The sequence below is a fragment of the Oncorhynchus clarkii genome, chromosome 2 (genome assembly GCF_045791955.1).
Source record: "Oncorhynchus clarkii lewisi isolate Uvic-CL-2024 chromosome 2, UVic_Ocla_1.0, whole genome shotgun sequence".
Taxonomy (NCBI): domain Eukaryota; kingdom Metazoa; phylum Chordata; class Actinopteri; order Salmoniformes; family Salmonidae; genus Oncorhynchus; species Oncorhynchus clarkii.
In genome coordinates, this window is record NC_092148.1 from 82,431,212 (window position 1) to 82,444,786 (window position 13,575).

The following is a 13,575-nucleotide window of genomic DNA, read 5'->3' on the forward strand; positions in this document are numbered from 1 at the left end:
AGCAGAGGGAACACCCCCCTATCCTCATCGATGGAACAGTAGTGGAGAGGGTAGCAAGTTTTAAGTTCCTCGGCATACACATCACAGACAAACTGAATTGGTCCACTCACACAGACAGCATCGTGAAGAAGGCGCAGAAGCGCCTCTTCAACCTCAGGAGGCTGAAGAAATTCGGCTTGTCACCAAAAGCACTCACAAACTTCTACAGATGCACAATCGAGAGCATCCTGGCGGGCTGTATCACCGCCTGGTATGGCAACTGCACCGCCCTCAACCGTAAGGCTCTCCAGAGGGTAGTGAGGTCTGCACAACGCGTCACCGGGGGCAAACTACCTGCCCTCCAGGACACCTACACCACCCGATGTCACAGGAAGGCCATAAAGATCATCAAGGACATCAACCACCCGAGCCACTGCCTGTTCACCCCGCTATCATCCAGAAGGCGAGGTCAGTACAGGTGCATCAAAGCTGGGACCGAGAGACTGAAAAACAGCTTCTATCTCAAGGCCATCAGACTGTTAAACAGCCACCACTAACACTGAGTGGCTGCTGCCAACACACTGACACTGACTCAACTCCAGCCACTTTAATAATGGGAATTGATGGGAAATGATGTAAATATATCACTAGCTACTTTAAACAATGCTACCTTATATAATGTTACTTACCCTACATTATTCATCTCATATGCATACGTATATACTGTACTCTATATCATCGACTGTATCCTTATGTAATACATGTATCACTAGCCACTTTAAACTATGCCACTTTGTTTACATACTCATCTCATTTGTACATACTGTACTCGATACCATCTACTGTATCTTGCCTATGCTGCTCTGTACCATCACTCATTCATATATCCTTATGTACATATTCTTTATCCCCTTACACTGTGTACAAGACAGTAGTTTTGGAATTGTTAGTTAGATTACTTGTTATTACTGCATTGTCGGAACTAGAAGCACAAGCATTTCGCTACACTCGCATTAACATCTGCTAACCATGTGTATGTGACAAATAAAATTTGATTTGATTTGATTTGATTTGATTTATAATCTCCACCCGGCACAGCCAGAAGAGGACTGGCCACCCCTCATAGCCTGGTTCCTCTCTAGGTTTCTTCCTAGGTTTTGGTCTTTCTAGGGAGTTTTTCCTAGCCACCGTGCTTCTACACCTGCATTGCTTGCTGTTTGGGGTTTTAGGCTGGGTTTCTGTACAGCACTTTGAGATATCAGCTGAAGTAAGAAGGGCTTTATAAATACATTTGATTTGATGTTGTCGTAGTTGTGTCTAGGGGGGATTATGGAGGAGGGAATGTTGTCAACTCCAGATAGGTGTTAGTCCCCCTGTGTGCTGAAAGTGTCAGGTTCTTGTCCAGTTCTGGCATTTAGGTCGCCACAGACTAGTACATGTCCCTGGGCCTGGAAATTGTAGCATGGTGAAGCTGTCATCGTTAAAGTATGGGGATTCTATTGGGGGGATGTTGAGGTAATTTCCTTATTAATTTCTAGCCAGATGTAAAATGTTCCTGTTTTGACTAATTTAATAGAGTGGGTTAGGTCTGCTCTATACCAAATTAGAATACTCCCTGAGTCTCTTCCTTGTTTCACACCGAGTAGTTTGGTGGATGGGACTACCAGCTCTCTGTAACCTAGAGGGAAACCAGTGGGTCCGTCTCATTTATACCATTTTTCTTGTAGGATGACAGTCTGTTTTTCCAATTTCTTTGATGAAGTCTAGGTTTCTGCTCTTTAGGCCAAAGGCAGATGACCTCAGAACTTGTATATTTCAGGATGAGATAGTAAAAGCTTTGTGTTCCAAAGTGTCTAGTGTTGTTTTTGTGTGGTTTAGGCTCGGACCGTCACAGTAGGTATGAGCAGAGCATGTTGAGCATGATATACATATCTCTTAGGTCGCAGGATGGGGCTTGGGCGGGTGTAATAATGGGGGTTGAGCCTGTTGCTCTGGGCATATCTCCTACTGTCATGTTGAGGCCCTTGTCGCATGATGTTGGCAGAAGGGGCATAGGTCTAATATGGGGGGGCATAGTTCTAATATGGGGGGGCCTATATAGAGTGTGGCCAGGGTCTGCTTGAGGTGGTCTTAGCTGGTTGGGGTGTGGCTGGTGATGCTGTGGTCTGGGTGTAGGTCCTCTTGCCATGGGTTTTCTCAGTGCTCCTCCTTTTCTATGCTATATTTAAGCAATAAGGCACGAAGGGGTGTGGTATATGACCAATATACCACGGCTAAGAGCTGTTCTTAGTCACGACGCAACGCAGAGTGCCTGGTAACAGCCATTAGTTGTGGTATATTGGCCATACACCACAAACCCCGGAGGTGCCTTATTGCTATTATAAACTGCTCATCTACGTAATTAGAGCAGTGAAAATAAATGTTTTGTCATATTCGTGGTATACGGTGTGATATACAACGGCTGTCAGCCAATCAGCATTCAGGGCTCGAACCACCCAATTTATAATGGCAATTACACCATTTTATGTGCATGCTGCCACTTACTATGCGGGATGGAAACAGGATTCCCCCAAAAAACTGAACTACTAAAAAACAACCCCCAAAAAAATTATACAGTACCAGTCAAAACTTTGGACACACCCAATCATTCAAGGGCTTTTCATTATTTGTTTTACTATTTTCTACATTGTAGAATAATAGTGAAGACATCAACACTATGAAATAACACATATGGAATCATATAGTAACCAAAAAAAATTAAACAAATCAAAAAATGTTTCTTCAATGTAGCCACCCTTTGCCTTGATGACAGCTTTGCACATTTTTGGCATTCTCTCAACCAGCTTCACCTGGAATGCTTTTCCAACTATCTTGAAGGAGTTCCCACATATGCTGAGCACTTGTTGGCTACTTTTCCTTCACTCTGCGGTCAAACTCATCCCTAACCATCTCAATTGGGTAGAGGTCGGGTGATTGCGGAGACCAGGTCATCTGATGCAGCACTCCATCACTCTCCTTTTTGGTCAAATAGCACTTACACAACCTGGAGGTGTGTTTTGGGTCATTGTCCTGTTGAAAAAAAAATGATAGTCCCACTAAGCACAAACCAGGTGGGATGGCGTATCGCTGCAGAATGCTGTGGTAGTCATGCTGGTTAAGTGTGCCTTGAATTCTAAATGAATCCCTGACAGTGTCACCAGCAAAGCACCCATCACACCTCCTCCAGGCTTCACCTTGGGAACCACACATGCAGAGATCCCCCGTTCACTGATTCTGTGTCTCACAAAGACACAGCGGTTGGAGCCAAATCAGACGAAAGGATTGATTTCCACCTGTCTAATGTTCATTGCTCGTGTTTCTTGGTCCAAGCAAGTCTCTTCTGTGTCTATTACTTGAACTCTGTGAAGCATTTATTTGGGCTGAAATTTCTGAGGCTGGTAACTCTAGCGCTTGAAGGTTTTTGCGACTGAACTTGAAGAAACTTTCATTCTGGAGTCGCCTCTTCACTGTTGACGTTGAGATTGGTGTTTTGCAGGTACTATTTAATGAAGCTGCCAGTTAAGGACTTGTGAGGCGTCTGTTTCTCGAACTAGACACCCTCATTTGTTTTCTTTTTTTCTCACCTTTATTTAACCAGGTAAGCTAGTTGAGAACAAGTTCTCATTTACAACTGCAACCTGGCCAAGATAAAGCAAAGCAGTGCGACAGAAACAACAACACAGAGTTACACATGGAATAAACAAGCATACAGTCAATAACACATTAGAAAAAAAAGAAAGTCTATATACAGTGTGTGCAAATGGCATGAGGAGGTAAGGCAATAAATAGGCCATGGTAGCAGAGTAATTACAATTTAGCAGATTAATGTACTCGTCCTTTTGCTCAGTTGTGCACTGGGGCCTCCCACTCCTCTTTCTATTCTGGTTAGGGCCAGTTTGCGCTGGTCTCTTAAGGGAGTAGCACACAGCTTTGTACGAGATCTTCAGTTTCTTGGCAATTTCTTGTATGGAATAGCTTTCATTTCTCAGAACAAGAATAGACTGACGAGTTTCAGAAGAAAGTTATTTGTTTCTGGTCATTTTGAGCCTGTAATCGAACCCACAAATGCTGATGCTCCAGATACTCAACTAGTCTAAAGAAGGCCAGTTTTATTGCTTCTTTAATCAGCACAAAAGTTTTCAGCTGTGCTAACATAATTGCAAAAGGGTTTTCTAATGATCAATTTGCCTTTTAAAATGATAAACTTGGATTAGCTAACACAACGTGCCATTGGAACACAGGAGTGATGGTTGATGATAATGGGCCTATGTAGATATCCCATTAAAAATCAGCCGTTCCCAGCTACAATAGTCATTTACAACATTAACAATGTCTGCACTGTATTTCTGATCAATTTGATGTTATTTGAATGGACAAAAAATGTGCCCAAACCTTTGAACGGTAGTGTATATATATATATATATATATACATACAGTGCCTTGCGAAAGTATTCGGCCCCCTTGAACTTTGCGACCTTTTTCCACATTTCAGGTTTCAAACATAAAGATATAAAACTGTATTTTTTTGTGAAGAATCAACAACAAGTGGGACACAATCATGAAGTGGAACGACATTTATTGGATATTTCTAACTTTTTTAACAAATCAAAAACTGAAAAATTGGGCGTGCAAAATTATTCAGCCCCCTTAAGTTAATACTTTGTAGCGCCACTTTTTGCTGCGATTACAGCTGTAAGTCGCTTGGGGTATGTCTCTATCAGTTTTGCACATCGAGAGACTGACATTTTTTCCCATTCCTCCTTGCAAAACAGCTCGAGCTCAGTGAGGTTGGATGTAGAGCATTTGTGAACAGCAGTTTTCAGTTCTTTCCACAGATTCTCGATTGGATTCAGGTCTGGACTTTGACTTGGCCATTCTAACACCTGGATATGTTTATTTTTGAACCATTCCATTGTAGATTTTGCTTTATGTTTTGGATCATTGTCTTGTTGGAAGACAAATCTCCGTCCCAGTCTCAGGTCTTTTGCAGACTCCATCAGGTTTTCTTCCAGAATGGTCCTGTATTTGGCTCCATCCATCTTCCCATCAATTTTAACCATCTTCCCTGTCCCTGCTGAAGAAAAGCAGGCCCAAACCATGATGCTGCCACTACCATGTTTGACAGTGGGGATGGTGTGTTCAGCTGTGTTGCTTTTACGCCAAACATAACATTTTGCATTGTTGCCAAAAAGTTCAATTTTGGTTTCATCTGACCAGAGACTTAAAGCCTTAAGTCATTAAGCACCTTCTTCCACATGTTTGGTGTGTCTCCCAGGTGGCTTGTGGCAAACTTTAAACAACACTTTTTATGGATATCTTTAAGAAATGGCTTTCTTGCCACTCTTCCATAAAGGCCAGATTTGTGCAATATACGACTGATTGTTGTCCTATGGACAGAGTCTCCCACCTCAGCTGTAGATCTCTGCAGTTCATCCAGAGTGATCATGGGCCTCTTGGCTGCATCTCTGATCAGTCTTCTCCTTGTATGAGCTGAAAGTTTAGAGGGACGGCCAGGTCTTGGTAGATTTGCAGTGGTCTGATACTCCTTCCATTTCAATATTATCGCTTGCACAGTGCTCCTTGGGATGTTTAAAGCTTGGGAAATCTTTTTGTATCCAAATCCGGCTTTAAACTTCTTCACAACAGTATCTCGGACCTGCCTGGTGTGTTCCTTGTTCTTCATGATGCTCTCTGTGCTTTTAACGGACCTCTGAGACTATCACAGTGCAGGTGCATTTATACGGAGACTTGATTACACACAGGTGGATTGTATTTATCATCATTAGTCATTTAGGTCAACATTGGATCATTCAGAGATCCTCACTGAACTTCTGGAGAGAGTTTGCTGCACTGAAAGTAAAGGGGCTGAATAATTTTGCACGCCCAATTTTTCAGTTTTTGATTTGTTAAAAAAGTTTGAAATATCCAATAAATGTCGTTCCACTTCATGATTGTGTCCCACTTGTTGTTGATTCTTCACAAAAAAATACAGTTTTATATCTTTATGTTTGAAGCCTGAAATGTGGCAAAAGGTCGCAAAGTTCAAGGGGGCCGAATACTTTCGCAAGGCACTATATATATATATATATATGTATTTTTTGTTTTGTTTTAAATCAAACAGCTCAATACAAAAGATCTTGATATAGGCTCAAGGGGAACCTGGGAGTGTGGGTCTTCCGGCGTCATTACCCCTTGCAAGTCTTCTGTTGTAAAATCCTTGAGTCCCAAAAACTTTTCTGCTGCAGCCAAAATAATGTCTAGTTTCTTTGTCTTCTTTGAGACTTCTGCTGTACAGTTTATAACTGAGGCAATGAATGCAACAAATCCACCTTTTTAACACACAGGGTATCTTTTGTTTGGCAAGCAAACATTTACTACAGGCTGTGGTGTATCCACTACCATCTCTTCACTGGCATCTCTTGTATCCTCAATTATTTTGATTGCCTCCGCATAGGAGATTCAATTGACCGCTCTAACTTTTGCTACCTCAATATCCTTACCCCTTACAGGGCACTCCAGGAACTCAGGATCATGATCCCCACCACAATTGCAACACTGTCCTCCTTCTACACACCGTTCTTCAGTATACTCTGTTCGTCTGCACACACTTGAAACATGGCCAAATCCTTTATAATTCTTACACTGCAATGGTTTGGGGACGAAAGCTCTTACGTATCTTACATAACCAAACTTCACATGCGTAGGTAATTGCTCTTTATCAAAAAACAACAGAACTGACAGACTATCTTCTTTTTTTCCATTCACTCAGCAGGTCAGACGCCGGGCACCAACCCCACCCGGAATTCTCTTCAGGTATTCAACCTGAACATCCGTCGTCACCCCTGAGATGACTCCTTTGACGGGTGCTCTACTCCAAAGTTCAAAACACAAAACTTCTGTTGTCCGGATTCTTTTGAGGCCCACTGCAATCTTTCTCTGCTCGTCATAAATATAATTAATCAAAATAAGACCACTCCTGGTAACTCTGACAGACTACACTTTTTCAAGCGCATACTACATTTTCAACACCTCATAGAGGTTTCCTACATATGCATCCTTACTCAACAACCGCATCCCAACAAGAAGCGATTCATTATAATTTACACACGTATCCTCAATTCCAATTTTAGACAATTTCCTTTTTGTACCAGTTTTCGATATAACTGTTGTCCATTCAGAACATTTGTCTTCACCAAATGTACTCGACATGCTGTTTCATTCAAACTGATCAACCACCTCTGCCTTCTTCTGGATCCGAACCTTCCTCTTCTTCTCTGCTCAAACGCCACTCTTGGAGGTAGACTGATCAAAAAAAAATGTTTACGCATTTTAGCTAACCCTAACCCTTTAACTAACCTTAACCTAATTATCCTGTTCTCCTAAACCTGCTACGAAAAGTCAATTTTGACAAAAGCTGTATCCCGTCTAGACAACTCAGTAGATTTGAGGTAGGTGCGTTTCCAAAATGTACATTATAGTCATTTAGCAGACTTACAGTTGTGAGTGGATATACTTTTGTGCTTTTTCCCTGTACTGGTACCCCGTGGGACTCATACCCACAACCCTGGCGCTGCAAGAGCCATACTCTACCAACTGAGCTTTAACATCACTGAAGCTGCAGGAAAACAATACATCTGCTTAAAATATAAACAAAATAGACTTCAGTCAGTATTTTATCTATCTATTACATTTGATGTTATTGAATATTTCCACTACTATTTATTCATATCTGTTTTTGGCTGTGCCAATACAATTATTTAGGTGGTAAAATATAGTTTTTAAATCAGTAATAATAACCACTGAAATCCACATCCCTCAAGAGTGCTTTCTTCCACTGAAGTTAGTTACCCAGCCTTATAACCACAGCTCTACGATCAGATTACCTATCCCAAATCCTACCCTTTACCGTGAGGGAGTAACATGTAAAAATGATCGTAGAACAGTGTCTAGTGGTAACTTCCTCTCCAATCTGAGAGTTGCAGAGAGATGAATCTTCGATCGATTGGTCGAGTCTGAGTATTATACCACACGGCGTGGAAACGAGCTCGTGGAACATTTAGGATTCAAAGTCACAGCTTACTGAAAAACAAACCTTATTGCAGTCACTCAGAAGACGGACATATAGTTTAGTGTCAACAGTAACGTTACCAGAATCTCCAATTGAAATGGCGAATGACAACGCGAAACTCTCCAAAAACCTCTTGCGTATGAAGGTAAGAAATGCATGCTAACTACAATAGTTAGTTATCATACTAGCCGCTAGGAATGTTGCCCCTGCTAGTAGGCACGTTGCTAAACCTCAGAGACGGATAGAACTGTTGATGGATGGTAAAAGTGGCATCCAACTAAAACCGTATCCGATCTAGCTAGCTAGCCAAGTAACCTAGCTAACTTGGCTTGAGCAACCAGGCTAGCTTTGTTGGCTAACTTGCTTGGTTTGTCAGCTGGGACATCTTTGTCAACATACTTTTCGTAAATTAACTAGATTAATCTTGTTGTTTAGCTAGTTCAGACCTATGGCTATGGGTTCTCTCCAATAACGTTTCATTTGTAAGTGATTCATAAGACACCCTGTTGAATTTACTCAGGAATGTCTCAGCAACTCTGATGCAGTGTAGAAGGTCCTGCACATCTTGTACTGTACTTCTACAATTGCCATTCTGTCTACTAGTTCATGCAAAGAGGCCTGGATGCAGATACAAAGAAGCAACTGGAAGAAGAGGAGAGGAGGATCATCAGTGATGAGCATTGGTATCTGGACCTGCCAGAACTCAAAGCTAAAGAGTATGACCCCTTTCACTGTCCACCTGCGCATATTGGAGTAATTGCATAAGGATGTAGACTAGTTTGAGGACACAGAACTGCCATCCTTTTCTAATGTCCAGCAACATACCATCGGACATTAAAGATAATGACAGTCTTCTCTCTAGTGTCCTCGGCTCAAATGTTGGCATATTTTATATTGTTCTTCCTGTCTTTGGTTAGGAATTTCATCATAGAAGAAAGAAGTTTTGGGCCTTGTGAAGACCTGAAGTATGGACGAATGTCATTCAAGGGGTTCAATACAGAAGTAGAGGTACTTATTAATTTACAATCGCACCTTTTAAGGTTTATCAAAGTGAGATTGGATACATTTACATGTGATGTGACTGTTTCATTGGTGTAAATCTATTTTCTCCATCCAGAAACTAATGATCATCATGAATGCTCCAAATGAGGAAGAGTTGGAAGAGGAGGAAATTAGCAGAATGGAGACTGATATCACAGATGAAGACATGGCTAGAAGGTAGGAAACAACTCAAGATTTATTTTGATGTGATTTCAAACTGTTTTGTTACATCGCCGTCTGATTAACTTTTCTCTCTACCTTGTAGGTACGAGAGCTTAGTGGGAAGCATGAAGAAGAAGTTTGCTAAGAAGCGGGAGAGGTCTGCAATTGAGGATGTTAATCAAAACGCAACTGAGACACACAAAAAAATAGCTTTTTTGAAGCCTCAGGACTGAGGGCATGCCTTTTTATTTAAATGAAGTATGTCAGGACTGTACAATGTTTTTATGTGCAACAATTTTTATTTTATTTTTACTGCTGTGTTTTCATGATCCGTAGGTAACTTCCAAAGATGTTAGACATATATTTTAAAGTTGAATGGATGTTATATATCCTCTTTTTAAAAGTACATTTCTTCAAGATGCATTGAGGGTTATGAACACAGGAAATGAAGCCCACATCCTTGTACCATGGACCAGGGTATAGTTGAATTAAAACTGTTACCCAATGTGGTGGCTTGTCTTGTTTTGTGAGAAATTGACAAAAACATACTACATTCAAACAATAACAAGGGTTTTCAATAGCCTTGCTTATGAAGCTGCCAAAAAAGTACAAAGCCAACAGTCACATTTCTCTGCCAACCAAGCATGAGGGAAGATGGAGCGATACTAATCTATGGAAGCATTCCCGTAAACAACCTTGGGAAAGAATAGCCCGACATCACATATCAGTTCTCACATGTTATCAAGTCTTCGAACCCACTGAGGCTCCTGCCTGGAGCCCAGCTGGCAGACTGCTATTGAACTGAAACAGACTTGTAATAATCATGTCATAGAACTGTGTGGGGCAGAGGCGGTGGAGGCAGGGAATGAGCCAGGCAGACTGGCCAGGGGTGTAGACGGGTCTGGGAGCCACTGACATTAGGGCGTGGCACATGTCATCTAGCACGGGACGCAGGTCCTCTGAGGACATGACGGCCATCTTGGCAAAGCGTGCCTGGAGCGAGGAGATGTAGGCCTCGCCGTAGTCCTTCCGGACATCCTGGGATAGAGAGGTGAAGATCTCCTCTTGGTAACGGCTCCAGTCATCACTGCTACCGAAAATATCTGCGTTTTCAACCAAATGATAGACAAGTCTGTTTGTTGATTAAGTAAATCAAAAGGGGGAAAACAATTTATTGAAAGGTACAGTAGACTTAGCAATACACAAAGTAAACAGCACTAAAGGGTAAATTTCCTCAACTAAGAGTGCTGAAGAACGGTACTGAACTTCTTCGCTGTCTCAGGTCATAGCATTTTCATTTTGAACTCATAACTGAATAATCATTATTTATTATACATACTTGTCTTGAAGCCTGCAGGTTGAATTGTGGATACATTGACGCCCCATCTGGCCAACTCTAGTCTCATCACTCCAGAGAAGGTGTTCAGGGCTGCTTTGGATGCTCCATAGGCCACAAACCCAGGAACGGGCACATCACCTGCACAAACAGATTTTAGGTTTATCATCAGGAAAGGGATAGGATTAACCTTGAGCACAGAGTTGCAAGTCAAGCTGGCTACGGATAGAAGATTAGTTATGTTTACAGTTTCCTCACCTAATAAAGGCTGTCTGAGTAGTAGTGGGGGTTCTTGGCCAACTGTACTTGCTTTGAAGTTGCATTGGTGTCATAAGTGGGATAGTAGCCAGTATAACTTGCGAGTGACTGCTCAAGGTCAATCCTAACCCTTTTGTTTTGACAATAACCAGTCCAGATATGTTACCTGCCATACTGCAGACGTTGACTAGCCTGCCCCTGGAGTGTCGGAGCAGTGGAAGAAACACCTGAGAGACCTCTACTGCAGCAAGGAAGTTCACTGCCAAGCAGTTCCTGTATACTCTCACAGGAAGAATCTCTCCATCTGCCACATAGCCCAGGACTCCCGCATTATTCACAATCCCCCAAAGACCTGAGTCAAAGGGAGTGTGAACTTGAGACATTCCATGTCATGTGCATTATAGCATTATTTTGATCAGAAAAGGATCACTTCTTTGTCCTTATATGTTAAGTTTGGTGCCTTTTCCAATGACATCTATTGGTGCTTTTCCACTGAGACTTACCCCCAAACTAGTGCGTCACCGGTGTTTTATGTTAATGTAAGCTCTAATGTTATGGTGTTTCCATTAGGAGTCTGACACTAAAGACTTGTGGCGGGCAGATTAACAACCTCTGCATCATGCAAGACTTTCTTTGTGAGAAGGTGTTAAAGTTCAGTTAGCCATTGTTACGTACAGTCAGTGGCCTGTAGCCATGAAGGGATGCATCTGGTCAACAACAATATCCAGATACGCTGTGGCGTTCAAGCGTTGCTTAATTGGTATCAAGGGACCTAGCGTGTGCCAGGAAAACATTCCCTACACCACCGCCACCAGGTAGGATAGGGCAATGGAGTCTGCCATCAGAATGATGCAACAAGAACCAGGATTCATCATGACCAGGCAATGTTTTTCCACTCCTCAATTGCCCAGTGTTGGTGATCACGTGCCCACTATTGCTGCTGCTTCTTATTTTTAGCTGGGAGTGGAACCCAGTGTGGTTGTGCGTTACGAGTTGTGCGTTACGAGATGCTGTTCTGCACACCACTGTTGTACTGCACCGTTATTTGCCTGTTTGTGGCCCACGTATAAGCTTGCACAATTCTAGCCTTTCTCCTTTGACCTCTCATCAACTAGCTGTTTTTGCCCACAAGACTGCCACTGACTAGATATTTTTTGTATGTCGCACCATTCTCATTAAACCCTAGACACTCGTGCGTGAAAAGCCCAGGAGGCTTGCCGTTTGAGATTCTGGATCTGGCGTGCCTGGCACCGACGATCATACCACGCTCAAAGTCGCTTAGGTCACTCGTTTTGCCCATTGTAACGTTCAATTGAAGAGTAACTGAATGCTTCGATGCCTGTCTGCCTGCTTTATATAGCAAGCCATGGCCATTTGACTTACTGCCTGTAGGATCAAACCATTTTCGTGAACTGGGTGGTGTATCTAATAAACTGGCCACTGAGTGGGCATTGCCTCGGTTCCACGTCAGAGCCAGTTTGCCGGAGCCATGGCCCAGTGAGACAAGGGTGCTGGCACGCATCGATGGAAACAGAAAAGTCTGCCTTTTGGGTTCAACACTGGGGTAAATCCTTAGTGGAAATGCACCTTATGTGTCCTCAGTGCCTTATAGTTCTTGTAGTGAACAACACGTTACCTGCGTCCCCAACCTGAGTGCAAATGTAGTGGTGAGCCCGCTCTATCTGCGCAGCGTCTGTCACATCTAGCTGAAGGACTTGTAGCCCCTCAGACCCCAGTCTCTTCAGCTCCACTGCTCCTGGGCTGGTCTCATCCAGAACCCCAGCAAACACAGTCACTCCCAAGTCACTAATCCTTCTCGCTAGGGCATGACCAAAACCTGTATCACAACCTGTTCATGTTGAAGAGAAACAAATAAATGGGACACCAGAGCATACTGTTCCAATGTTCACTTGCACTTCATTCATGAGTACACAAAGTACTCAGCAGTATTGAAACCACATTCAATAACATTGTACAGAAGATTTAATTGGCCCCCATCATGACTATGTTATGAATAGACTAGTATCAGTCATGTTTGATTGACAATGGTTGGTATGATAGTGTCAGTGAATGGCACCCATATACCCACATCACCTACCTGTAATCAGCACAGCTCTTCCATGCATCGTCAGCATGTCCACTCGTCTGCCCAGAACCACATAGCACAACCAGAGGCTGCAGGTCAGAAAGAGCAGACTGCGGTAGCCTGGAAGGGCCAAAAAGCACAGAGGCCCCCCAAGAGCCAAAAGTGCAAAGGTCCAGTATTCCCTATCATGACTCCCTCTCGCCTTAGTTATAATTGCCCCAATGTATAGGGCTGTAACTATTGTATACAGAGAAGAGAAATACCAGAATTCAATGTCAACACTCTCCATTCTGTCCACTGGCAGGTTGGTCTTGCTCTTTCTTTCCTGATATCAGAGGTATCAATATCCTGTCCCCTTTGTTGGATATCCCCTTGGCTCTTTGACATGTGCATATCAAGTGTATCCTCAACTGAAAAATCCAAGCATTCTGTCTGTAACCTTTAAAGAAACATTAACCCCACCCCTCGGTCACTGCCAGCCGACACCGCCAATCAACAGTACTGTTACATTAGTACATGTGGAAACAGGCATGGCTCTGAATGAAACCTGTTCTAAACCAGACATCGGGGGTGTATTCATTAGTTTCTTATTGGACAAGTTTGGGT

The 13,575-nt window shown here is 42.7% G+C and overlaps 2 protein-coding genes across 4 annotated transcripts; one reads left to right on the forward strand and one right to left on the reverse strand.

The window, feature by feature from the left end:
- The first annotated feature begins 8,014 nt into the window (after window positions 1-8,014).
- On the forward strand, window positions 8,015-9,794 carry LOC139382806 (M-phase phosphoprotein 6). The gene is made up of 5 exons (XM_071127026.1): window positions 8,015-8,231; window positions 8,690-8,802; window positions 9,004-9,094; window positions 9,204-9,304; window positions 9,393-9,794. Exons 1-5 carry the CDS (start codon window positions 8,184-8,186, stop codon window positions 9,520-9,522), a joined length of 483 nt encoding a protein of 160 aa, XP_070983127.1. The 5' UTR covers window positions 8,015-8,183; the 3' UTR covers window positions 9,523-9,794.
- A 138-nt stretch (window positions 9,795-9,932) lies between these two features.
- Window positions 9,933-13,353, reverse strand: LOC139382796 (hydroxysteroid (17-beta) dehydrogenase 2). 3 transcript variants are annotated; one of them, XM_071127006.1, is made up of 5 exons: window positions 12,982-13,353; window positions 12,520-12,732; window positions 11,050-11,187; window positions 10,629-10,766; window positions 9,933-10,392 (listed from the first exon to the last, which is right to left on the reverse strand). In XM_071127006.1, exons 1-5 carry the CDS (start codon window positions 13,256-13,258, stop codon window positions 10,031-10,033), a joined length of 1,128 nt encoding a protein of 375 aa, XP_070983107.1. In that variant the 5' UTR covers window positions 13,259-13,353; the 3' UTR covers window positions 9,933-10,030. The 3 variants fall into 3 exon arrangements, with proteins under 3 accessions (XP_070983107.1, XP_070983096.1, XP_070983116.1); XM_071126995.1 differs by having other exon boundaries at window positions 11,050-11,235; XM_071127015.1 differs by lacking the exon at window positions 11,050-11,187.
- Window positions 13,354-13,575: the final 222 nt, after the last annotated feature.

What these genes read in the sequence shown, in the direction of transcription:
- LOC139382806 (XM_071127026.1), top strand. Translation starts at nt 8,184, where the DNA reads ATGGCGAATGACAACGCGAAACTCTCCAAAAACCTCTTGCGTATGAAG. An exon ending in AAAACCTCTTGCGTATGAAG is followed by an intron (nt 8,232 to 8,689) that starts GTAAGAAATGCA and finishes TCTGTCTACTAG; the next exon opens with TTCATGCAAAGAGGCCTGGA. An exon ending in GATGAAGACATGGCTAGAAG is followed by an intron (nt 9,305 to 9,392) that starts GTAGGAAACAAC and finishes TCTACCTTGTAG; the next exon opens with GTACGAGAGCTTAGTGGGAA.
- LOC139382796 (XM_071126995.1), bottom strand. Translation starts at nt 13,258, where the DNA reads ATGGAGAGTGTTGACATTGAATTCTGGTATTTCTCTTCTCTGTATACA. An exon ending in AAGAGCTGTGCTGATTACAG is followed by an intron (nt 12,733 to 12,981) that starts GTAGGTGATGTG and finishes CAACATGAACAG; the next exon opens with GTTGTGATACAGGTTTTGGT. An exon ending in CACTCAGGTTGGGGACGCAG is followed by an intron (nt 11,236 to 12,519) that starts GTAACGTGTTGT and finishes CCTTTGACTCAG; the next exon opens with GTCTTTGGGGGATTGTGAAT.